This window comes from Crinia signifera, chromosome 6 (genome assembly GCF_055691185.1).
Source record: "Crinia signifera chromosome 6, ASM5569118v1, whole genome shotgun sequence".
Taxonomy (NCBI): Eukaryota; Metazoa; Chordata; class Amphibia; order Anura; family Myobatrachidae; genus Crinia; species Crinia signifera.
This window is the reverse complement of record NC_139222.1, coordinates 115,154,472-115,181,096: the sequence shown is the minus strand read 5'-3', so window position 1 is coordinate 115,181,096 and position 26,625 is coordinate 115,154,472. Positions and strand designations below refer to the sequence as shown.

General features: G+C 43.7%; 1 protein-coding gene across 1 annotated transcript in view; it reads right to left on the bottom strand.

Moving 5' to 3' along the window:
• LOC146009634 (piezo-type mechanosensitive ion channel component 2-like) overlaps positions 1-26,625 on the bottom strand; it is an 87,740-nt gene that overhangs the window by 50,123 nt on the left and 10,992 nt on the right. The window contains exons 7-22 of the mRNA XM_083150085.1: positions 25,521-25,683; positions 25,342-25,431; positions 24,789-24,912; positions 20,608-20,720; positions 20,118-20,381; positions 19,923-20,028; positions 19,373-19,554; positions 16,801-16,949; positions 13,748-13,921; positions 13,341-13,382; positions 11,075-11,107; positions 9,652-9,749; positions 5,200-5,357; positions 3,820-3,996; positions 2,797-2,940; positions 2,046-2,246 (exon numbers count right to left, since the gene is read on the bottom strand). Coding sequence (XP_083006211.1) covers positions 2,046-2,246; positions 2,797-2,940; positions 3,820-3,996; positions 5,200-5,357; positions 9,652-9,749; positions 11,075-11,107; positions 13,341-13,382; positions 13,748-13,921; positions 16,801-16,949; positions 19,373-19,554; positions 19,923-20,028; positions 20,118-20,381; positions 20,608-20,720; positions 24,789-24,912; positions 25,342-25,431; positions 25,521-25,683 — 2,218 coding nt within the window. The remainder of the gene's footprint in view (positions 1-2,045; positions 2,247-2,796; positions 2,941-3,819; positions 3,997-5,199; positions 5,358-9,651; positions 9,750-11,074; positions 11,108-13,340; positions 13,383-13,747; positions 13,922-16,800; positions 16,950-19,372; positions 19,555-19,922; positions 20,029-20,117; positions 20,382-20,607; positions 20,721-24,788; positions 24,913-25,341; positions 25,432-25,520; positions 25,684-26,625) is intronic.

The following is a 26,625-nucleotide window of genomic DNA, read 5'->3' as shown; positions in this document are numbered from 1 at the left end:
GGCAGCTGTGGCTGCTATCCTTCATAGGCCTGAGAAGCACATGATGAGCTCCACCAAGCAGAGCTCAGCACAAGCCTCTCAGCCTCTGACCTCTTGTGCAAAGTCTTATGGGACTTAGTCAACTCCCAGTAATGCATTGCACACTTGTGCAGTCAGTGTGCCTTGACTCCTGATGCTCAGCACCATTAATCATTGTCACATTGGCAGATAGGTAAAGCTGCAGCACTACCCCACTCCCATGCACAAAACCATTAGCTAAAAAAAATTCAAGTATGCATGCCACCCACAGGGGGCCCCTAGATAGAGAGGGACCTAGGGGTACTGACCCCCTGTGCCCCCACTATAATCCAGCCCTGGGTCAGAGAGCAGCTAGTGTATAACTGGCAGCAGCTTCACTAGTTCTCATTCACTAATTTTCTTATTGCCACTGGCCCATTTTTGTGAACTTCAGACTGTGGGCCAGATGTACTAAGCTTCAAAAGTGATAAAATGGAGAGTCATAAAGAGCCAGCCAATCAGCTCCTGTCTGACATGTCACAGACTGTGTTTTAAAAATGTCAGGCAGGAGCTGATTGGTTGGTTATTTATCACTTTCCATTGTATCACTTTTGAAGCTTAGTGCATCTGGCCATCTGACTGGTCCATTTTTGCTACTGACCCCTTTTTGTGAACTTCATAATTTTGTGAACTTCACTATGCTTCTGTGGAGACTTGGAAAAAACTAATGTCTCTCCAGCTATGGGAAATTTAGGGGAAGAAGTGCAGACTTCAGACACACCCATATATGTAATAATAGTGGGTGCAAGGGTTGCAATTTCTTTTGGGCCCAGAGGACCCATATTATAAAGTTGCATGCCAATTTCCCAGATGTGTCTGCAAGCAAATTAATCTGAACCCTGGCCCAGGGGGAGATTCTCTAAGAATCTCCGCCCCCCTTCACCGCCCATCGCAATTATAATTATCGCATATGTTCTAACATATGCGATAATTATAGCAAAGGACAGCTCTTGCGTTAAGAGCTGTCCTTTGCGGTGAGAGTCGCCGGGTCCCAGCAGGTCCCGGCGGCTCCCCCCTCCCTCCCACACCCGGCGCTGCTGCTGCTGCGCCGGGCTCTCCTCCTCCCTGCACCCGGAAGAGGATTAGTGCAGGGAGGAGGTCACAGGTCCGGGCAGCACAGCTCTGTGCTGCCCGGACACAGGTGAGGGGGCGATGTGGGGCGGCGGGGGTCCGTGTGGGGCGGCGGGGGGTCGTTGCGGGGCGGCGGTGGGATGCGGTAGAAGCCCAGTGGCTTCTATTGGGCATCGCCAGATTTTTCTGGCAATGCCCCACGTCGAGGTAGTCCGGTGGGGAATGCTTACAGCATCCCTAAATGCGGTAAAACCCCTGATAACGGGGTTTTTACCGCATTTTTCGCTTAGAGAATCTCCCCCACTGTCTGTATTGTGTGACCTTACATTTTCAGTGAGAGAAGTGTGTGTAGTGAATGCTATAATGGTAAGGTGGCACAGGACTGTGGCATAATTTGAACTGGAAGCTACTGTAATGTGGCATAATATGAACTGGAGGGCACTCTCATGTGTCATAATCTGATCTGCTAATTGTAAGGTGAAGGGCAATATATATATATATATATATATATATATATATATGGCACAGTATGAACAGCTGGCACTGTAATGCAGCATAATATAAACTGGGGACAGTATGTCATAATGTGAATTGGCGATACTGTGTGGCATAATGTGTACTGGCAGTGTGACACCATGTAACCTTGAGAACTACAATGGATCATAAAATAAACTAGGGCACTACAGTGGGGCATAATATTAACTAGGACAATACTATGTTTCAGAAAATGAACTAGGGCACTATTATAGGGAATACAATGACGAACTGCAGTGGAGAGATGTCTCTTAAGAAGCAATGAATATGTTGCTATTGTATGTGGCCCACACAGTTCTGGTTACCACAGTGGACACACCTCAAGACCACTATTTTATAGATAATATTAAAATGTATACAATTATTCCGTCCCAAAAACTCACCTCCAGCCCAAACTTGTAGAAAAAATAATTGACAAAATATTTGAAGCAGTTGACAAGTCCATCATCAAGATCTTTCCGGGTGATATTGTCAAAGATGCTCCCAGTGATGGGGGTGGAGAGTTTGTTGTGAACCCGGTAATAGACCTGATGTCGATACACTGTTACCTGAATGGCCATCAATGCCAGTACAGTCAGATGGTTCTGTAATTAGGGACAGACAGAGTTCAATGTACTTATCACTTAGTATTATAATAAAATGTATTAACGTATACATGTCACCACTCACCTTTGTGTCAATATAAGTTGTTGGGCTGAATAATGGGGAAATCTCTACTCCCAGCCCCCTAAGAAAATATGGCTACCGCAAATAAAAAGAGCAAAACAGCCCCAAGGAGAACAAATGTTTGGACCCACCATGACCCCCTTTGTAGAGGCACAGGATGAGAGAAAGACTAGGGCAGATTAAGGCATCTTTAGCAAAGTATGGAGTAGATGCACCAGAGTGAGATGAAATGAATGAAAGGGTGGAGAGGCCAGATGTCCCAGGTCTTTAATTGTGCTCTGCAAACCAATGAAGTGTGCTCTTACAAAACCCAGGTGTTTCACAGCACAAATCAACTGGGTTTCATAAATTACCTCCAGTGTGTGGAGGTGGTGACAGATACAGATTAATTACACATAAATGTAGCAAAAGGCACACAAAAAATAATACTATACATACTGTAAGTATACATATAAACTAACGTGTTACCTGGAGGCAGGGTAAAACACTATCTGCACATTTTCGCAGACCACCACACCAAAAAGCAGGGTCCACAGGAGCAACATATAGTACAGATTTATCTAGCAACTCATCTGCAATTGGACTGTAGAGACTTCCATTGCGATATAAGCCCTAAGTGATGGAGCAAAAGACAAAGTGATAAATGGAATGAAACATAATGATAACTATGGTCAGGTGACATACAAGGAGTGGGACTATATTGGGATGTACTGTACTAGTAGAAATTCCACTTTGTGTGTTTGATTCCAACAAAGAATCTATATGTCTCTGCAGAGTTCGCTTTACACACCTTAGACTACATAAAATGGGAAATAAAAAGAATTCTGACCCAAACGGTGGGCAGAATGGGTCTTCTGGCACTTGGTTTTGCAATGAGATGAGATCTAGTACAAAAAGTGTGCAGCACATACTTTTTGTACTAGATCTCATCTCATCGCAAAACCGGGATGCGATATTGAATACAATATTGTATTCAATAATTGTAACTTGTATGGGCATCTTCACTCATTATAATGCCATCAGCTGCGAGCTCTGGTGCAATGTACTTGCTGCCTTTTTAAAACGATTCACTGCACAGATTCAGAAGTTCATCAACGCCACCTAGCTTCATTACACTTTACACATAATTAATGCTACCAATATTTATTTCAATATATTTACAACTGCGTTTGACAAATTTAGATTTTAATTTGTACAAAACACAGGGTTAAAGATTGAATAGCACCTTATACAACATAATCTATTTAATTGGTTTAATTTTTGGATTTCAAGCCTTTGTTTTATCTCTATCTCTATCCCCTGGTCCAGGGGTGGCCAAACCAGTCCTTGAGATCTACCAATGGTCTATGTTTTCCAAATACCCTAGCTGCTGCACATGGTTGTCGTTAGACCTTGAGGGCAGGTTTGGCCACCCCTGATCTAGTTCAACCAAACTGAAATAAATATTCTATCGTTCTATGATGTGAGAAGATGTCAGTGAGAGACACTCACTTCAGTGCAGTTGGATGAATACTCCAGAGGTTTCACAAACTTTAGCTGATACATCATTTTGCAAATGACCATAACACAGGACCATATAGTAGAAATATTTGAAGCATATGGACGGATGTGTGAGTATGGCAAAGCAAAAACCCAGGGCATGAAGAAGAGGCAGTTCATAAGAGAGACCTGGGAACACAAAAGTCAGTGTGAGAATTATCAGATTAATAAAACCATGGAAAGACACATTGGGGGTGATTCATGTTGACTTGATAAGCAGCAAAAAATCGCTGCTTACTGAGATCTGAAACACAGCCCCTGCCGAAGGTCTCCCCCCCTCCGCCGCCGAATCCCCTCAATACCATGCAAAGGCAGAACTCTGGGAGGCAATGGAGTCATCTGCCGCCGGGCTCCTGTTCCTAAGGGGGCAACTGTCCTCCCCTGCAAGTTTGAATCAGTTAATTGAAAGCAGTTGATATAGCTAATGTGGCTGACTAACCCTTCTAACAGCATTTTTGCAGCAAGTGTCACACCCTGTATTAGATCCCATGACCTTACTGGAGACAGACACCTTACTGATTGAGCTGTTTGGAGGGGGGGGGGCACCAATACTTATCTTGCCTCTGGGCGACTGGGATGAACTTACGCCACTGATACCATGTGAAGGGATATGTCCACTAACACATCCCCTCGCATGCATCCGCTAGCAGGAGAAAGAATTCAGTGGTTGCCGACCATCAAATGATTTCTCCTGCCTTCAGTAATAAAGGTCAGTCTCAACTGACTTTTATTTTCTTCGGTGTCTGCTGCAGCGGGGGCGGGCACTGACGTCCTGTGAAGTCAGCCACCTGCCCCCGTCAGGCATCGGCCCACCTGCATTCCCAGTGCCCAGTGCTTTCATGGGGATGCCCATAAAATGCTGGGTGTTCCCATGGTCCAGCACCTGTCCTTCCAATAGGTCCAGCCCCTGTGTTCCCATGGTCCAGCCCCTGTCCTTCCCGTGATCTAGATAGGATGACAGTCAATAGGTCGACACCATAAGGTCAAAATAGTCAAACGGATGACACAAGCAAAAGGTCAACATGGCTATGGTTGACACATGAAAAGATCGAAATTAGTTTTTCAGGGATTTTCATCATTAATTAAAAAAAAAACATAATTTACCATCCACACGGACTCAGATTGGGAATAATAAAGTGGCCTGACGTTTTGTTTGCCATGCAAGAGGACACAGTACACTTAGTACTCGGGTACTAACTGATACAAAAAAAAAAAACAAGAAAGAAAGTCCACCTTTTCACCGTTGACCTTGTGTGTGTCGACCTTTTGGTGTCGGCCTATTACAAATGTAGTGTAGTTAATGTTTTAACATGTTTTAGCATTGCTTATTACCTCTTGAACTGCGATCCAAATGACTATAGTGGACACAATCTTGTTGATGTGTAGTTCCAGTAGCCTCCATAACAGTTCTTGGACATCATGGATAAAATGCAGCAGAGTCAGCAGCAGAGACATTAACTTGTCAATCACAAGAAGCCATGGGTTGCTATCTGGAAAAGGTTGAGATTTATTATTCCCTAAATAGCACTTATTTGTCTATGAGCTCCAAGGAGTTCAGTTCCTTTTAAGCTGCTTCCTCAGAGCACGTTTGAGATTTCCTTGGGACAATAACTCATCTGCAGCATTTAGACGCACACACAGTATAGGCCACTTTGGTGTTGTGCTCTGTGACTGTCTCACAAGACACCCAGTTGTCAAACTTTAATGGACTTGCTTAGTATCCATACCCTTTGTAGGCGCCGGTGTTCGGTGCGGGGCCATGGGGGATGTGAAAAGAAGCCCATAGGCTTCTATAGGGTATGGATGCGGCATCCATTATTCAATCCAGCGGCCAAATCTGGATGTCGGAGGCAGCGGGGACCCGAGATGGAGCCGAGTGAGCTGCTCTCACCCAACCTGGCGGTGGGTAGGTACGGGAGTCTTGGGAGGGTGCGGGCGGCAGCATGAGGGTGCGGGCTGCGGCATACAGATGGAAGGTGCCGTGTAAACTGCTACTGCTCACCCGGCGCTGTCCTCCCTGCCCCAATCCGGCATCTTGTTATATCGGATTGAGAATTTCCGTCAAAAGCAGGTGGATTAGTGGCTACTCGTTCAATCCACCTGATTTTCAGCATGTCAAAACATTTCCAACTTGGAGATTTGCTATGTGAACGTAATGAACATTTTGTCGAAACCTTTTACGATAGAATGACAACAACTATAATAATAGTCTGTCATACTTCATGATGGACTAATCCACAAATGAGCACCCTTCTGTGAAGGCATCAGGGGCGTAAATGGATATTTGTAGGCCCCATAGCAAAAGTTTGTAAGAGCCCCCTATTTAGCAACTGATGGTGATAAATGCATGTAAAAAATTACTTAGATGGTAAAAGATGGGTCCCCTTTAGCTCTGGGCACCATAGCAGCTGCACCCCTTGCACCCAGGGCTGGATTAACAATGGGCCTGATGGAGCTACAGCTCCAGGCCCACTCTCCAAATATGCCCATTTTGTAGATGAGGACTGGGGCTTTCCAACAAGCCCAGCCCTGCGTCGCTAGACCCTCGGGAACCGGAGATACAGCTGGGCAAAGCTGGAACGTTTTCCCTGGTGTAAAAGGGGCCAGTCCCTGCATTTTATGGTTTGAAAGGGGTATTATTTCAAATAACCGGGACCTACAGTGCTCTGAATACAGCCAGGCAGCCTCCCGCTCTCTGCCTTGCTTTCAATGGCTGTCACTTCTGCTCAGCGGTGGCTGTCCCCCAGTTAACTCAAGCATGTATTCCCCTTGGCAATGAGCATGTAATCCCACATGGCAACGAGCATGGAACCCCTGGCAATGAGCATGGAACCCCTGGCAATGAGCACGTAGGTAAGCAGCACTTATGTAGCATAATTTTTAATAGGCATTATGGTGTTTGGCATAATACATAATGGAAATTATGGTGTGTGGCTTAACATGTAATGGGCATTATGGAGTAAATTTTTAATGTGCGCCTTTAGCGCGCAATGTCCCTGTTTCTGAAGCATGTTGTGAATTTTGGCTCAATCCGTTTGGTATAGTTTGTATTTTGGCTCAATCATCTGGCAAAATGGGAATTTTGCCATAATCTGTGTGGCATAATGTGAATTTTGACTCAATCTGTGTGCCATAGTGTGAATTTTGGTTCAGTCGGTGTGAATTTTGGCTCATTCCATGTGGCATAATGTGTAAGAGACAAGTACAGTATAAGGGGGTTACTATTGTGTTGCATGATTTGTATAAGGGGTATATGGGGATTCGGCATGAAAAGCCGGCGGTCGGGATCCCGGCGTTCAAAATCCCGACGCCGGAATCCCGAACTCAGAAATTCCGACAAGGGGGGATGTGGATCGCCCCCCCTTGCGGGCTCGCTGCGCTCACCACGCAGCGGGCCCGGTGCCTCGCTACGCTCGCCACGGGGGGAGAAAGTGTCGGGATTTCGGCGTTCGGGATTTCGGCGTTCGGGATTTTGACCGCCGGGATCCCGACCGCCGGGATTTAAACTGCATCCCGGTATATGGTGTGGTAAACTTAGGTGACCACATAAAAGGTGCTGAAATGTTGTCTACAAGTTTAGGCTTTCAGTATTTTTTATGACTGGAGTGCCGCCTCACCCCGCAAGTATTTTAGGACATCGGCGTCCTGCGGGTGTCGGAATTTGTATATATGCATTAAACTGCACCAGCACTTTTCTTAATAAATTTGGAGCCTTATGTGTGCCGCCTTTTCTGCAACCATATAGAATGGACTCACCCCTAAGGGGGTAACTCAGATTATGTGTGCATATACAGTATATCATCCGATGCTCTCAGTGCTGGCGATACATGGAAGGTAAGTATATCTGCAGCTTATATTTTCCCTCTTTTCTGTACCAGGCCCTTGCATATGCCAACCTCTTTGCCATTTTCCACCCTATACTAAACTGCATTTTTTTATGCAAGCTCCCTGCCTTTTCCAGCACGCACACCCATACACACACACACACACACACACACACATTATATATAATTAGTTGAAAGTATTTACACAAATAGAGACACACCCATGAGCAGACCACCCAACCAGAACACTGGTCACACCCCCCACATTATTAGGTGCTGGCCACAACCCCTATTATTGCGTATAATAGGCCCTTGATAATTTTCAGCTCCAGGCCCATTTAGATCTTAATCTGGCACTGCTTGCACCTATGGTAGTTACGCCCTTGGATGGCATCCATGTAGCATATTTTATCATACAGGCACAGTATAATAAATTACTGAAAACTTCACTTTCCAGCACTTCTATCAGGAACCAATTAATACTATTCCCATGCATCCATCCGATAATACATAGTATCCCACCTTTACATTATACAGTACATACAAAAGTGGGTTTCCAAATGATTTCTATAAGAAATAAGGTAAGACAACCTCTAGGATGGGGGCTGGCATAAAGAAACATCACATCACTTAAGGTGCACATACACTGCCTATGGTGTGGCATGCAGTATTCTGTGCTGAACTTTATTTAAGGACTTGCTGCTGTGAGCAAACACTCTCAGTTTCCATTCTTCCCACCCTACTCCCCTCTGGTTTTGTTGTTGGTAATTGAGCGTTGGCTGTTTTCTGGTGGGAAAGAACTGCAGATCACCGGTCTGGGTGCAATAAGTTATTTTGGGTACGCTCCCTTCATTGACTAGTAGTTGGCTGTCCCACCTTAACGGACGGCAGTTTCATCACCCAAATGGGTGAGTATTCAAATAAGAAGGTGAGTGGATACCTTACGTCAGGCATGTACAAACTATGGCCCTCCAGCTGTTGGGAAACTACACATCCCAGCATGCCTTGCCATAGTTTTAGCATTCCCTAATACAGTGGTTCCCAAACGTTTTTGAATCACGGCACCCTAGAATATCAAAATATTTTTATGTATATTTCTTAGCGAGAAATTCAGAAAAAAATATTAAATTAAGTGCATTATGTTTATATGTCAGAGTAATCTGGTGAGGGACAGGATTTGCTTCTGTTTGTCCACATATATTATGATTGGCAGCCTGGTACTTTGACCATAAATAATATGAATTGATCTTGGTCCACCAACCCAAGGCACCCCTGCAGGTGTCCTGAGGCACCCCAGGGTGCAGTTTGGGAACTACTGCCCTAATAGCAAAACAGGGGCAAGGCATGATGGGACTTGTAGTTTCACAACAGCTGGAGGGCCATAGTTCGGACATGCATGACCTAGGTGGTATATTGAGATGTGCACCTTGGACGCTCATCTCCTAAAATGAATGTTGTTGTTTTGTATTGTGGACTGTACAACTATTATAAAAAGAGGGGGATATGACTGGGTGTCTGTATCCTTATCTTCCAAAAAATTTTGAAAGAAGGAATAAAGGGCTTGATTCAGTGTGTATCCCTTCTGCAATTGTGTGTAGTTTTATGATGGTCGGGAAACTGGGCATGCCAAGGTCTCTTACTGTGCATGTGCAAGATGGGACCTGTGATGGCATTATAGTTTTGCGAAAGCCTCTGCCTGATTGACAGGCAAAGGCATTCAGGGGAAGGAACAGGGGCAGGGTTGCAGCCAGCATTGCCAGAAACTTGGGCATGTTGTCCAGATTTTCTGGGAGTGGCCAGGGCAAGGATTGTTCCTCAGGGTGCAGTTTCCTTGGCCTTCGCAAGCCACCCAGTCACAGGCAGAGTAAGGTTAGACTGGTTGCTATGGAAACCGCCATCTTTTATGAATCCTTTTCATAATGTCTTAAAGATATATATGCCTGAGGTTTTTGTTTTTTACCGTCAGACGGAGGACTGTCCTGTATCATATCTCCATCAGCAGCAATGTTATCAATTCTTTCCAGTGTACTTGAACTGCTCCTTTTCTCAGCTTCCAACCTGCACAACACATGCACATATCATGTTTTTTTATTTTTCAGGCACAACCTTATATTCCTAAATATTATGTTATAGTGCAGAAAATATACTTGCATAGAGTCTAAGGAATTGACAGCAGTGGATACTTATAGATGGTATATATGAAAATTGGGTTAAAGCAAAGATAGTTTTACCGGGATTGAAAAAATGCCCCAGGATTGGCATCCTTTCTTTTTAACCTCTGTATAAATTATCCTGCCAGAGCAGTGCTTGACAATCCGCAGGGGCCAAGTCGCTTTGGCCCCCCTAGATTTTGTTGCCTGTTGACCAGATTGTGGACTGAGGGAGAAAGATTAATGGGCGTACCTGTTTCGGGGCAGCCATTTCACAGTGTCCTGGCCTGCATTGAATGCAGTTGCTATCGATCCCAGTCTGCTCTGTCTGCTGTCTCCGAACTCCAGCTGCATCGGACTTTCCAGTAAGATAGTCTATGCATAGCCAGATATTGTGGCTTCCAAGGGGATAGTGATGTAACCACAGGTTCGGAGGGTGTTCTTTTGCCTGGCACTGGCTGTGGAGGACTAGTTTCCCTGGGTGTACCCACAGTTGTGTGGCTGTGGGAGTCAAATTTCCTGGGGGGGGGGGGGGGGGGGGTGTTAGCTGCTCATTAATGTGGTCACAAAAGAGGGGGGTCGTTGTTTGCACTCAGCAATGTGGTTGCTGAGGGTATGTTTACCTGTCCGGTTAGGGGAAGCTGCTTAATAATGTGGTTGTAACAAGTTTGGCTCCAATATTTATCTTGCCGGGCAACTGGGACAAACTTGCGCCCCTGAGTAAAGCCGTGTACACACAGGACTCAGTCTCATAAGCATTTTCGGCTGAGCCCTGTGTGTATCAAGATGTAGGTAAGCCATGAGAGAGACAGCCAGCCCCGGGAGCCGCGGACAAATATAGAGTCTACCAAGAATATTCTTGCCTACACTGTCTATTTGGCCAGGTGATAGCAACACTCGCTGTGGGCGATTTAGGCAAACCTTCTAACCGATTTTGACGATGTAGTCAAAATCGCTTAGAAGAATTGACCCATGTGTACCCCTCTTTAGTTTGCCCCAGTGTGGGGGGGGGGGCACCAATATTTATTTGTCTCCGGGCAACCGTGACAAACTTTTGCCACTGAGTATGTTAGAATACAAGTAGGATCTAAGCCGCAAACTGGTAATTGAAGTATATATAATGCCCATTCCATAAAAAAAACTTGTGTAGCATAGCACTACTGCGAGCCAGGGCAAATGAGCACTTTGTTCATGTGTTACATTTCAAGAGATGAGAAACAGCCGGTTCCTTACGATTTGTGCAGACTGCCAATGTTGTCTTTTATCCTGTAAAGGGAGAAATACAAAAATCTGTGATTTCTACCATGAATTTCCACAGTAAGAGGATGTACAATTGGTAATGAAGACCTTGGGCCTTATTCTATGAGTACTGTATATTGTTCAGCTTCTCACAGTTGTTTAGTATACTGTGCATACTGTATGGTGCAGTTGACATACCTTACTTATAGCACCTGTGAGCGATTCTGAGTAGCATACACCCAGGTCATTTCTCACTGGCTGCAGAATAGGGATTACTAATCCCTTAGAGGTGCAGCCTACTCTGATTTCTGTGTAATGATCATTCATGCCTTTCTCAATGACATATGTTACACCAAGCATGGGGGCGATAGAACTGCTTTACTGCTGATGATAGCTGCTCTAATGGCCATATGAGCATGATTTAGGATGCGTGCGGACTGCAGATAGTCAGATAGAATTTCCAGTAGGAATTGTGGTCACACTACATGCTACTTAAAAGCTGTATTTATAAATGGGCTCACTTGACCTGTGCCAGAACAGAGACTCCATCTATTGTAGCCCACCAGTGTATTATTTGATCTACGTGTGTATAGCATGTTCTTTTATCTTTATCCATAATATTAACAACTACATAAAGGACACAAAATCACTTGTTTTGTTGTTATTTACATTTTCTTGTTTAACTCTTACTACACATAAAGGCCACACGCTCAGTGGTTTTCAGTGGTGTGTCCAATGTGTAATAGGCATTATGATTTGTTATACAGTATGTAATGGGCATTACGGTGTGTTATATAGCATGCAATTGGCATTATGGTGTGTTATATAGCATGTAATTGGCATTACGGTTTGTTATATAGTATGTAATGGGCATTACGGTGTGTGGTATAATGTCCCCTTTTTGCCGCACAGACGAGAATGCACTAGAGCGGGCGAGATGGCAGTGCTACACCGGCACCGCCCTCGCTACACCTCTGTGTCCACTGCCCCCTCACCGCCCCCTTTCGTTTCACTGCCCCCCTGGAAATCAAGAACACCCACCACGGGGCACTACCGCCCAGGTTGAGAACCACTGATCTACACTACCTGTCACAAAGTTTGGGGTCACCCAGACAATTTTTTGTTTTACATGAAAACTGACTTTTCTTTATCAAATGAGTTGCAAAATTACTAGAACATATAGTCAAGACATTGGCAAGGTTAGAAATAATGATTTGCATTTAAAATAATAATTTTGTCCTTCAAACTTTGCTTTCATCAAAATAATGCTCCTTTTGCAGCAATTTCTGCATTGCAGACCTTTGGCATTCTAGTTGTTAATTTGTTGAGGTAATCTGAAGAAATTTCACCCTACGCTTGATGGGCACTTGCGTACCACGCGGTCAAGCTGCTCCCACAACAGCTCAATGGATTTGAGATCTGGTGACTGTGTTTGTGTTCTTTTGCCCATATTAATCTTTTCCTTTTATTGGCCAGTCTCAGATATGGCTTTTTCTTTGCCACTTTGCCTAGAAGGCCAGCATCCCAGAGTTGTCTCTTCATTGTAGACTTGACACTGGGGTTTTGCGGGTACCAATCAATGAAGCTACCAGTTGAGGACCTGTGAGGCCTCTATTTTGTCAAACGAGAGACTCTAATGTTTTTGTCTTCTTGCTCATTGCATCGGGGCCTCCCACTTCTCTTTCTACTGTGGTTAGAGCCTGTTTGTGCTGTTTGCTGAAGGCATTAGTACACACCGTTGTAGGAAATGTTCAGTTTCTTGGCAACTTCTCACATGGAATAGCCTTCATTTCGAAGAACAAAAATAAACTGTTGCGTTTCATATGAAAGTTCTCTTTTTCTGGCCATTTTTAAAGTATAATCGAACCCACAAATGTGATGCTCAAGATACTCAACTTGAGTTTTATAGCCTCTCTAATGAGCAAACCCATTTTCAGCTGTGCTAACATAATTGCACACGGATTTTCAAGGGTTTTCTAATCATCCGTTAGTCTTCTAACATGATTAGCAAACACAATGTACCATTAGAACAACTATGTAGATATTCCTTTAACCAGACATTTGCAGCTAGTATAGTCATTTATCACATTAACAATATATAGAATTTATTTCTGATTAATTTAATGTTATCTTCATTGGCAGAAACTTTTTTTCTTTAAAGAAAGTGACCCAAAACTTTTGAACGGTAGTGTTCACTAATCAAAATATATTCCCTGTGATATACAAATGTGCCTACAGACACATTTATGTCTTTACTCACATGTTGGCCAGAATTTGGACACGGTTCTCCATTTTTTTCTTACTGTTTAGAAAAAGAAATATATACAGAAATGACAAACCATAATGTGAAAGTGCATGCATTTAAACATACCTCCCAACTTCTGAAGGTAATAATGCGGGACCTGGCGCACCCGGATCCAAAAAGGGGGTGGGGCCTTGAGTGGAAGGGGGCATGACCTCACGGCATGACTCCTGTTATTGTCATTATGGGGGCGTGTCCAGCGCTGGGCTGCCCTGGGCTCAACTTTCCCCACTTTAAGATATTCAGGGATCACTGGCTGCTTTGCCTTGCAGCAGTGATCACAGACCCGATAAAATTTTAGATACATTTAAGTAGCAGTCATAACTAAGGAACATGACTTAAATCAACACCTTCATCATACAGACCTGTCATAAATGCCTCCTTCATTAATGAGGATATTGTTGAGATCAATCAGCTTTAAGAAATCTTCATTGAAGTAGTATAGCTGTAGGATACAGGCCAAGAGGAAGGAGGAAGGAAGCAATATACCAGCGAACAGCTCCACAGTGCTGTATTGCTCCAAGCCCAGGTCTTTCAAGCTGACCATATATAATAAGAAGGAAAAAAAGGTCACTGTGTACTCACTATAATAAATAATATACTATATTCTCATTCTTATTTGTTTAATAGGAAATATGACATAAAAGATAGCATGAAACACATCCTGCCTGGCATAAACATTGGATAGTCTGACAAAATGTATGCCTCCACTATAGGGGTATTCAATTAGCCAGAAGTTTATCCCGTGGCTACTTGCCACACTGGATGTATTCAATGTGCAGGGAACATCCTGTGTACGGGTCCCCGCAGTCTGACTTGCAGCTCATGGAGCTTTAATGTAAACTAGTCTGCAGGAAAATATAAACAAAATTGGGTCATGTGTGAGAATAATCTCCATCAATTCTGCAGTTCAGGCAGAATCAGTGGGTTTCCAAACCTGTATCCTGACTTTTAGGCACAATTTAATTGAATAGCCTTGAATAGCCTTTCCTCACGCCACAGAGATATTTGATAGCAATTACCAGAGCCGGCCTTAGGTAATTTGATGCCCTAGGCAAGATTATATTTGGTGCCCCCTAGCAATGTTGCTAGTTCCTCGCCTGGCCCATTGCTCTTTATTCACAATACACGACACTGAGGGTTGAATGTAATGTCATCAGAGTTCAGCGGCAGTATGGGATGCTGACCGAACTTGGACATTTTTTTAAAGGTGTAATCATTGACAAGGTATAATATGGCCTTGTAAGTGATTGCCCCTTAAGAGTTTGGCCAGCATCCCACACTCACCCGTACCGTTCTCATATTTACATTATACCACACTGTGTAGCTCCTTTACCACGCTGCACCACACAGTATCACCTTTCTACCTGTTACAGCACACAGTAGTGTACCTTATACATATAATGCCACAAAGTAATAACAACCCTGGCACACAGTGCCAAACAGTAATGCCCCTTACACATTATATCACACATTAGTAAGGCCCTTATACAAATACTGTAATGCACCACTGTAATTCCCCATACACATTATGCTGCGCATTAGTAATGACATTATACACACAATGCCACACAGTAATGCTGCTTACCCATATGCCACACATTATTACAACCCAATTTTCCCCGTACCCCTGCACAGCACTCTCCCAGCCTGGCCTCTGCAGATATTGAAGACTCAGCTGCATACCCTCCAACATGACCCATTGCATTCGGTACACAATGCTCTGCTCCTGGACTTCCCTCTTAAAGTAGGATTGCCATCACCTGTGTGGAACTAGGTAATTGACTAGAAATGTGTTTCAACTCAGGTGATGGCACTCATACATTACCAGGGAAGTCCAGGAGCAGAGCATTGTGTACCGAATGCAATGGGTCATGTTGGAGGGTATGCAGCTGGCATCAGGGAATCGTCCAGTGCAAGCTCATTCTGCTGCACTCCGCAAAAGCCCATGGGAGGAGGAGCTTCTGCAGCTGAGCATGCACAGGAAAGGTGGTAATTTTTGTTACTTGCGACTGCTTTCTCCACTGTCTCTACTCACCGCTGCTTCTAGCACAGTTGTATGAGCTGCTTGCCCCTATGCATTCTATATGCCCTAGTTTGCTTATACCTAGGGCTGACTCTGGCAATTACTCATGGGGTAATCCCTACAGCTAATTGATCACCCACCTATGAATGCAATGGGTACACCTTAATACTCATAAATGTCAGTGCCAAGAAGTTGGAACAGATCCATTGTAAATACAATCTCTCATTTATCTTGCATTTCACAGCTTAGAACATATATGGGGCTATTAGCATTGTTCTTCAGTGATAAATCTAGTATCCGATAAGTAATCCATAATATTAATTATAGACTGCAATATCTATATATTCCATATGGCGTAATAGGTCCAGCATGGCATGCCATTGATGCACCAGTACAAGTAGCATACCCTATTTTTCTTGAAAGTTTGCTTATTTACCTTACAGAGGCAGTGAAAATCTGCTCACAATGGGGGTTATTTTGGTTCACTCTTTCTGACAAATTCCTTCTTAGATGGACAAAACCATGTGCACTGCAGGTGGGGCAGATGTTACTTGTGCAGAGAGAATTCGATTTGGCTGGGGTTTTACTTCAAAGTGAGATCTATATTGCAGTGTAAAAATAAAGCACATCTTTTCCCTGCACAGAAACTAAATTTTACATCTGCCCCCCTGCAGTGCACATGGTTTTGTCCATCTAAGAAGGATTTTGTCAGAAAGAGTGAACTAGAATAAGGCCCAATGTACCAGAGATGCTGGTCTGAAATATTCACCACAGAGATAGTAGTTTTATGCACATGCAAAGTTGCAGATGAACCGCAGTAAAAACCTGGCATAAGAAAAACCCACGTTTGCTTGCACAAATGTCAAATACCAAATTCACCAGTGTCTATGAGCAATGTCATTTGTTTTTGATTCTATGGGTTTTAATTATGCAAATAAGATGCACATTGTGAGCCCATTTTGACTCTCAGCACAGCCAAGTTGTTCAGGACCCTAACTTGCTATTTGGTGTGGCTGAAGCAACTTTAAGGATGGGTCCACACTAGTAGGATATTGGGACGATTTGCCATATTAGATACATCATCTGTATCCTTCAGAGCATGTGCATGAGTGTGCGTTCTAGTGGTTTGCAAACAATATCTGCTGCACTACCAATCAGAAGATATATGTGGGACTGTGCAACATAATAACTTAGCAAAGGAGACATCTGTATACTAATATGGGGTTCTAGAAGCATGACGCATTACTTCACAGTGTTGTCATTTTGTGAATTATACTCTGGACCAGCAGAAAGCCTTATACTGGTATCTCTAACCATTTAAACTTCCATACTGCTCAAAATAGTTCTAACCAACAGTACTACGCCTGGTAAAACACCTAGAGTGGTTCTCACCCTTCCTCGGACATCCCCAGAATTTGAAGGAAAAAGCCAGAGATGGTCTTGAACTGATAGACATAGATGGCAATTAGGACCACCATTGAGTAGGAAACCACAGTGATCCAGAAATACTTCAGTATCTTTCTCCACCACTCGTAATGAATCTGAAAATGATTCAGGCAAATTATTGCAGATAAATAAAACATTTCCTGTGTCAGTACACAATCCAAAACACGGGTCAATAAATTAAGAGCAGTACATTCATTGCAAGCTAATATTTATGCAGCACTAGAACCATCCTTATCTGAGAAACTACCTCTAGGTGTAGATACCACACTATCTAAAGGCAGCTGACTAGGGGCTGTGCTTGGGGGCCACTAAGTCTGCCTATCACAAAATTAAGGCTGTCTATGACGAAGACATCATTGTTTTACTTAATGCAGATGTCAGCGTTGGCGATTCTAAGACACTGCGGTACTTGTGTAGTTCAGCGTGGGCTAAGCTACGTTGTCAGCATAGCCCAACGGCTGCCTAGCTTAGTCAGTGTAATGACTCCACTGCAGCCCCGTGTAGTCAGCGTAGTGTCCCCATCAGGCAGCTAGCTACTGTCCCCGGGAGCGGCAGCTCTGTCCCCGGCAAGCGCTGGTGGATGCCGGTGGAGAGGGGATCATGCGGGCGCAGGCGGAGAGGCGCTCCATCTGTCTGAAACGCAAGACACGCCAGGGTATGGCAACCCTGCCTGTGTACACTTCAGGGAGACGGACAGGGTTAGGGGTTCGGTAGCGCATACATCTCCTGCACAAAGGGGGGTTGCGGTGTGCAAGTGTGTCTCATGCACAATAAAATACACATTTGCCAGTGCTCCATGTTACATACTGGCAACTGCCTCCATTTCAAACCCCTACTATCCACGCCAGCCCGAAGCATGGCGAGCGGTCGCGGTATGCGTCCTCTTCATACCCCCACTATCCACGTCAGCATGGAGTTGATTTTATAAAGTGTGGCGAGCAAAGCGAGCCCAAAGCCTGGCGAGCGCAGCAAGGCCCGTGTGGGGACGCGGATTACTTGACGTTTATACTGCATCCGCTCGCCACGCTTCAGGCACGCTTCACACTTTATAAAATCAACTCCACGCTGACGTGCATAGTGGGGGTATCAAAAGGTCGGAAGGACGCGTACCGCTACGCTCGCCGCGCTTTAGGCTGGTGTGGATAGTGGGGGCGTTTCATGAACACATTCCCACCTGTCATGTCAGGCAGGTTAAAATGGTCAATGGTTCCCACACAATGTAATAAGCGCTGACTGACTACGCTAACTATATAAGCTCCGGATGGCAGCGAACGGGCGGGAACACAACGCTGATACTGACAGGGACGCCTGACTGGCTACTTAAGCCCAGGCTAGCCGCGAACGGGCGGGAACATTACGCTGATACTGACAGGGATGCTACGCTAACTACGTAACTGCCGCCATGAAACTACACAAGTAGTTGAGAGGCTGAAAAGTGGGTATTGGTGGCAATGTGGGTGGGAGTGGGGCTGTAGACTAAAGTTTTACTTAGGGTGATGGAATGCCATACACTGGCCCTGGAGGACAGAAATGGGCCCCGGGACTACAGTCTTTGAATTATAATTTGTCCAAAGAAGTGATGTACATTTACATTATTGGGTTGCAAAAATGGCATATTTATTCAGCATACCAGCTTTCCATTGTAAATGCAGTATGTTTTATAGATACGGTGGCACAATATATTGTAAGGCACCAGACAAAGGGGAGGGCTAAGCTGACCTGGTAGCACAATGAATATGAGTTGCTGCAGGATATACTATAGGTTGGCGTATACGGGGACTATTTAGTGAGGACAACTAGAAGAAATAAACATAGAAACATAGAATTTGACGGCAGGTAAGAACCACTTGGCCCATCTAGTCTGCCCCTTTTAAATAGAACTATTGATGGATTACTGATTTACTATCCGACCACAGTTCATTTTTAGGAGTGCTTAGTAACATTATTAATTGATAATATTGTGGAAAAAGCACTACAGCAGGAGCCTTGGGTAATGCAAGTGGTAACAAAGGTGGATTCGATTGAAGCCAGGGAAGTGGATTGGCCATAGGGCTCACCAGGAATTCTCTACGTTCATTGCTGACTTTATTAAAGCTGCATGTTGGCAGTGTGTACTATGAGTTCTTGAATCCATATTTTTGTGGATGATAAAAATAAATGGTCGAGTAGTGGGAGGGATGTGGGGAGTGCAGGAGGATGTGGGAGGTGCATGCATTGTGGTACCTGGACTGTCTAAACTCACTGAGGGGTAGATGTATGAAGCAGTGATACGGGAGTAGCAGTCATAGGAGAAGTGGCCCATGGCAACCAATCAGCTGCTCTGTATAATTTATATTATGCAAATTATAGGTGTTACTTCAGTGCGGATTGGTTGCCATGGGCCATTTCCCCTCTGGCTCACTTGTCCTCCCTTATCACTGCTTCATACATCTACCCCTCAGGACCTGAACTGGCATATGGGTGTTGCCCCAGCATTAGGCAGACCCCTCCCACAATAAACTCACAGTACCTGTCTCACCTTATACAAAGACACACAGAACAGGAACAGCACAATGTAGAGGATCTTGTACACCACAACTTTGCCGCTGAAACTGATGACAAAAAACATAGCCCCACAGAAATAAATCCAGTACTTCACTAGTGTACCTCGCACCAAGGAGCCCACCATTTCCATGAATGCGTTTGGGGGTTCATCTGTTTCTGTATGCAAGAAAACACGTATAATACCAGTAAAGTTAGCCCAAAATAACAAAAAACAGAGAAGAGATATCACCCACTCAACTGATGATTGTTAGTTTTCTTCATTATGTGTTGAAACAGTTATTTTTTTTTTAATATTAAAAAAATACTTAAGAAATATATATATGTAGGGGGTGTTTTACAGCCCAATCCCCGCATTATAAAACAAAATTCCCAAACCCTTTTGGTAATAGATACCCCCCACTGGTCATAGTATTCACTCCCCAGAGTGATTAAAGTGGGATATGCCACAATGCCACACCCTTTCCATGTGAGGTCACACCCCTCCTTTGTGAGACCCCATATCTTTGTCTACGTTGTCTACTTACCACTATCCTCTACCAAAACTTCTTTCAAGGATTCCTGATCACTTTCCTGTTGCCGTTCCTTCAGATTCTGCCGTAGCAATATCCAGAATATGAGGGCATAGAAGATCTGGGACAAAATAATCTATTGCTAGTAAATTGTTATTAAATGTCAAGCGAGGTACCAAGAAGAACGCTACTGTACTTTGCTTGCCTCACCTTCAGTCCAAGATGCACGCAAGGGTTTGTGTATGGCTTCAAGTCAAAGTCAATGAGAACATTAGTGGGAACTCCAGGAAACAGTTCTTCCTGGGAAATATTGAGTCCCACAAAAAAGTTCTGGATGACTAGTATGTTAGCGTAACAAGCCAAAAATGGTGCACTTAGCATGGCATAGCGTCGCCGGTCCCGAATCATCCAGATTATGCATGACCATATTAATAGTACAAATGTCAGCCAGCTGTTATGTGTGATGCTCCAAACCTTGAAAAGAATACAGTAGGCGTGTCATGACCCACTGGGGTAATTCAGGCATAAAGCAATACCACATAAATGAACACTCAACATTTAAAATTGAATGTAAGAAACATAATGCATTGATGCCAGACAACCTTCAGATCCGCAGTTCTGATACTTCAGAACCATACCCAAACCTTATAAATCTGATACTTTATTCAAGTCTTGTCTATACGTGCCACAACCATCTTACCATCATGACGATTAATGCACTGACATAACTCTGCCTCATGATAAACTGCCCTAGAACAGCCATCCCACCGGACTTCGACTCCTCTGCTACCGTCTCCTCTGGTTTCTCTGTCTCTGGGAAACATGCGCCAATACAACAAAAAGAAAAACATAAGGCACCTGAGAATATGTACATATCTGTGAACAAAAATCATTAGAATAAATATTTAATTCATTGAGTTCTTTGATTTAAAGAGGGAAATTCCATTAGCGGTCGAGGAACAATTGCACACACCACTGCTTATTACCGCTCCCCGACACTGTTCCTTTATGAGCAGTGAGGACAAATCTATGATGATGATGGTGGTTGTGAGGTGCCAGAGAAACTGACAGAGAGCCGAGACCCCTTGACTATTGCTGATAGTGGATTTGCTGCCAAAGAAGTTGTTACAGGTAATCCAAAAAGGTAATTTAGGGCCTGATTCAGAGGTGGTCCAAATGCTAATATTTTCACAGGTGTAAAATGTTCGACTGCTCGTGGGTCTGAGGTGGTGGGCATCTCTGTACACAAGACAGTGGTTGCAGCATTAGCATATCTTCTTAGATCCACTGCATACAAAGAAGCAGTCACACAGTTGTTGGCATCTACCTCTGAATCAGAATCTTAGTTAAGCAACTATAAAGCAAAGTCCCTATAGGCTACATCTATTAGTGCGGTGGTTCCCATTTACATACTCGGGCACAAGTAGTTTAATAAAATGTGAGGTAATACCTATGCTCAAATATGAATAGAATTAAAACACAAACTCTTACAGCACCTTGAGGGCAAAGTTTGGGAGGCATTACGTCAGCACTTGTGTACTAGAAATACCCCTTTTCCACTGTCACTAAAACATAAGTTATTGTTGTGATAACCAGGATCACAGCTCAGTGGAAAATACATAATACAGGAGCAGTGCCCCAAAAGTCCAACCGGGGTAGCTTGCAGGGTTAGTAGCAGGAAGGAAACGGTATAAGGGGCAGTGTAAATGGGTAGACCTGGTCATCCAACCCAGCTCCAGTTTACAGCATGGGGAGGACAGCAAAGCTCCTGTCTGCTTCCTGAAGTGGTGGCTCTATCCAGGGGGTGGGGCCAGTGACATCAGGGCAGAGCCGGAGTCTCTACTTTTGATGAGACTCTCGATGCAGTAACAACACGTGTGCAGTGTAAAGAACCCATACCTGAGAATAATCTAGGTATGGACTGCAGTGGAAAGGGGTCAATCCCAGGTTTAACTCAGTTTGAAACTATGGAGGTCATTCTGGTTGACAATCAAAGCTGCACACTGTATATCCCCACATGGAAATCATTTGCCGACCATCAAATGATTTCTTAGGTGCTCGCAAATCTAAGACACTATCGGGTGTCTAAGATTTTCCGCTACCTTGTATGGGAAGAGGACAGGCAGCTGATATCCGCTGATGTCGTGGGCACATTTACATGGAACACCCAGCATTTTCACGGGTCTGCCCATGAAACGCTGGGCGTTCCCATGGGTGCAGCCCCTTGCTGCGAACACAAAGGGAATTGTGGTGATCAGAGTGAGGGCCTATGTTCCAAATCTCGGGTCAGACCCAGGACTTGGAAAAGGTGGAAAAGAGGTATTAGTAGTTTATTCCCATAAGTATCACAAGCACCAAATGGAGCTATGCTAAATCTATTGACAATTGGTGCAAATGCTCCGTTATGGCCATTACAAAATATGTCATAAAAAAACCTTCACAAAGCAATATACACGTATGTAGTAAACACATATAACAAACATAATTGTATTTCAATACAATTGATCAATTTAACTAATATTTTCCATTCAAAACTGTACGAAATTTGTGCTTAAACCAGAAGTGTAGGGAGGGCAGTCCTGGCGGATATCGAGCTCCAGTAGACGAAAACTTCAGGGGGCTTTGTGTGGTCTGTGCTGGGACCCATATAAATGGCGCAGCTCATTTATACAGTAGCCTGGCTCGGCCAGCGCTGGTCTCTTTACAGACAAGGAACAGGCTGCGCATGCATCTGTAGTTGGCAACACAGTGGCTTGACATCAAAGGACATCGTCCCCATCCACACTGAGGCAGGCTGTGAGTTGAGGAAAATTATGGGGCTTAGGGCTGAGGATAAAAAGGTGATGACGCTGGGGAATGAGGATGGTGATGCAGTTGGAGGCTGAGGAAGGTGATGGGGCTTGGGGTTGAGGATGTATGTGGCTGGGGCAGGGCCGGATCAATGTCTGTGGGGGCCCTGGACAACAAACTTCTGGGAGCCCCTATCAATAAAAGTGATATAATATCAGTTATAAAAATAAAGTATCATTTATAAATCAGCATTATAATAGTGTTCAATTCCTTAAGATACAGTGCTGTGGATGTTTGTATACTATATAGTATACAGTCGAATATATTTATTATTAATAATAACAGAAGTATATTTTAACAAAAACAATAATCAAAAAAATCAATGCTGCAGCTGCTGCTAGCACCACAGGGGTAGCAGCAGTGCGAGTGGTGTAACAATGGCACTGCAGCCAAAGCAGTGGCTTGGGGGAGCTGGCGCAGAGGGGGCAGATTCCAATTGTTCTAGACGTCCGTATGGAATTTGCTGAAAATGCCCATTTAAAAATGTTTACCGCCTTGAAGGAGACAGATGCTTGAGATCCTAATGGACATATGGATAGATGCTAGAGGTCCTACTGGGTAGCGTATATCACTACCCAGAACTGAACATGAAACCTCTGGCTACGAACTTGTAACCCTTGGCAATTAGCATGAAACCCCTAGCAATGAGTATGTAACCCATGGCAATGAGCATGTAACTCCCTTTCAATGAGCAAAAGGGTGGCGTTTATAATACTATAAATATTCTCAATAAGTTTAAATCCTAGCAATAAATATGGACTCCATCAAGATAAAAAATATTCTGTTGTACTAACAACCATAACATCATGCTATTATTATTGGTATTATTTTGACTTTTTTTGTAATCACCAAATACGTATAATTTCTAAAAGCCATTTATTGGTGATACTGATCCATTCAAATACAATTATGTTGTTTATATGCATTTTCTATATATATTACTTTGTGGAGCTTTGGTAATGGTGAATACTGTGAGGTTACTGTATCCGCACTGGTTACTTTATACCAAATATTAATATTTACACCATGAAGAAGGTGTCCTTCCCCTAAAATGTTTGTGCTATCCTTACATCATTAGACATAACCCACACGTTGAGTTAGCCGTGGTGTGCTCCGTTGAATTAGCCGTGGTGCGCTCCATTGAGTTAGCCATGGTGCGCTCCATTGAGTTAGCCATGGTGCGCTCCGTTGAGTTAGCCATGGTGCGCTCCATTGAGTTAGCCATGGTGCACTCCGTTGAGTTAGCCTTGGTGCGCTCCATTGAGTTAGCCTTGGTGCGCTCCATTGAGTTAGCCGTGGTGCGCTCCATTGAGTTAGCCGTGATACGCTCCATTGAGTTAGCCGTGGTGCGTTCCATTTTTTAAGTAACTACAGTTTTATTAATAACTTTAGTACCAGGGTGATACAACATGCTTAGGCATTGCACAGTAGTAAGGCAGCTTAGAAAATACCTTATTTTAACTTCTAATTTGTTCTTTTAAGTCTATATTTCTTCTTGCTACTTAATGCAGTATGTATCGACTTTTTTCTGGAACTATAAGGGCAAACAGAAGTGCAAAGTAGGCTTTTATTCACTCTGTATAAAACATCATCAGGACTAAGGACCCGATTCAGTCCTGCTCGTTAGGCCGCATATAATCTCTATTTAGCTAACAGGTTAACACCAACCCAGCGAGCGCATGCCCACCCTGTCGCCCAACTCCACATTCTACGCTACAGGCGGATGTGTACATCGAATGATTTTTCCTCTGTTTGCAGATAAAAGTAAGCCAGGATTTACTTTTAAGATGCTCGGTCTTCTTCATGCCTGCGTTTGTTTTTATGGGCACTCCCATGAAATGCTGGGTGTCCTCCCAGGAATGTCAACTGCCTGATTGACGCAGACCAAAATTTTGTCAAAGCCGCTCCCAATCCCCCACCATCTGGGACGGGGCCGAATTCAGACCCTAAATCCATTGTGTGCTGTCACAAGGATTACAGGTCATAATCACAGTGAGGAATTGGTAGAAGAACTTATAATGTCAGACTCACCTGATTCCTCTGGGACCTTCTCCTCCTCTGCATAAATGGGCACTGAGAAGTCCGTGTGTGCCTGCTGTACTTCACATTTTAGTAGGGGCAGCTCTTGCCACCCATTATGCATGAGATATTCGGGCTACAAGTTAGCGGGAAACAGACATGTCAAAATTCCATATAGTGGTGTTGGAAATCTGATCTTAATATAAGGGGGAATTCAATTTACCCTGAATAATTTTGTGATTAAATTTTTTTTTCTATTTTTTTCTTCCGAGCAATTCAATTGTAGCCAATTTTTTTTCTCCCAAAAAATGTCTCATTTTCAGCCAAAAAAGGCATAGGCTCCTGGAAAAGTTCCCGGACCTATGTGTTTTTGTGATCATGAACACGAAAACAAGGCACTTATCTGGGATTCTTGATAAGTGTAGGTTCCGGACTACCTTTAGGGCTAATTGGCAATTAAATTCCCCCCTAAATTCCTTTTGTCAAACCTGAACCATTTATTGTTGGAATTATTACCTATTAATTAATCTATCAAGTTAAGAGTGAATACAGTGGGAACACTCACTTGTTCTAGGTCAGGATTTGAAGCCCACAGTACTACATCCAAATGGTGATCATCTTTATGGCAGTGTTTTTCCTCATTTTCAGCTTCATCCTCAAAAATCCAATCAAAGAGTATATTAAATGTACAGAATAGCAATTAAAAAAACCACACTGAATCAATTTGGACATTTGAGGACATACCATTGGAAGCTTTGCCCATTGTTGCAGCAGCATGACCAATGTATAATACAGAACTAGCAGCATAAAAGGATTAACAAACACTGGCCAGTGCAGATCCTGGTGAAGATCGATAATCCATGATTCTGTCTGATTGGTCCTAATAATTGCCGTCATACCAAAAAGCCTAGCAATGTAGAATAGACAACAAATACACTTTTGGCAACAATCAGTCATATACACAATAAATATATATACACAATAAAATTAAATGTAGAAATACTGGACATCATGATCTCCCTGAATGAATATAATAGAAAACTCAAATCATTACTGTGCTGGGGTTAACATATACTGTAGAAAGATATGCAATTAGCAGTGGTAATCCTATTAGCCCTGATGTTGGCGCACATATCCACGATGCTGGCACTTATCGGGGATTAAGTATAATCAAGATAATCTTCTAATCATCCCCCAGAGCCGCAATAATAAATTTATCCCAGAACCCCTGTGTTATCGCTTGAATGCGTATTTTTTTTGCCACATTAAATGGGCTCTAATTGGATAGCCTCATAATCACCAATGGGGTAAAATCTCAATACTACTCTTTTTTTGTTTAATTCAAAATATTAATGGGGCTAATAGGATACAGCTTTTAGTGATCAAGACAATTATCAGAGAAGGGTGCGAATTCTCATTGCAGCGGCATGTAAACATCAGCAATGGCACCTGAACTTGCACCCCTTGCGACCACAGTGATTGACTCGCACATTTTAGCTCACAGGAATATGGCATACAGTTGAACTTACTTGCACCCGCAAAAATAACCCCTTCGATTTTTCAGTTGGCTACACATTGGGGGCTATTCTAGTCTGTATGCTCGCATGTGAATTCGCATGTGAGCGCAATGTTTATCATCTACGCACAGGCATGTGCATTTCTGTGCATGTGCTGGATGTGAGCACCCATGGCAAACAGATTGTTCGACGGGCACTCACACCCACCACTGAGGACGGGGGGGCGTGGGGCAGCGGCGGGTAGGTGTGTCCATGGGAATGCCCAGCGCTTCATGTGCGTTCCCATGGTAATTCCCATGGTAATCCCCTAGTGACGTGGGCGCCGGGAACGG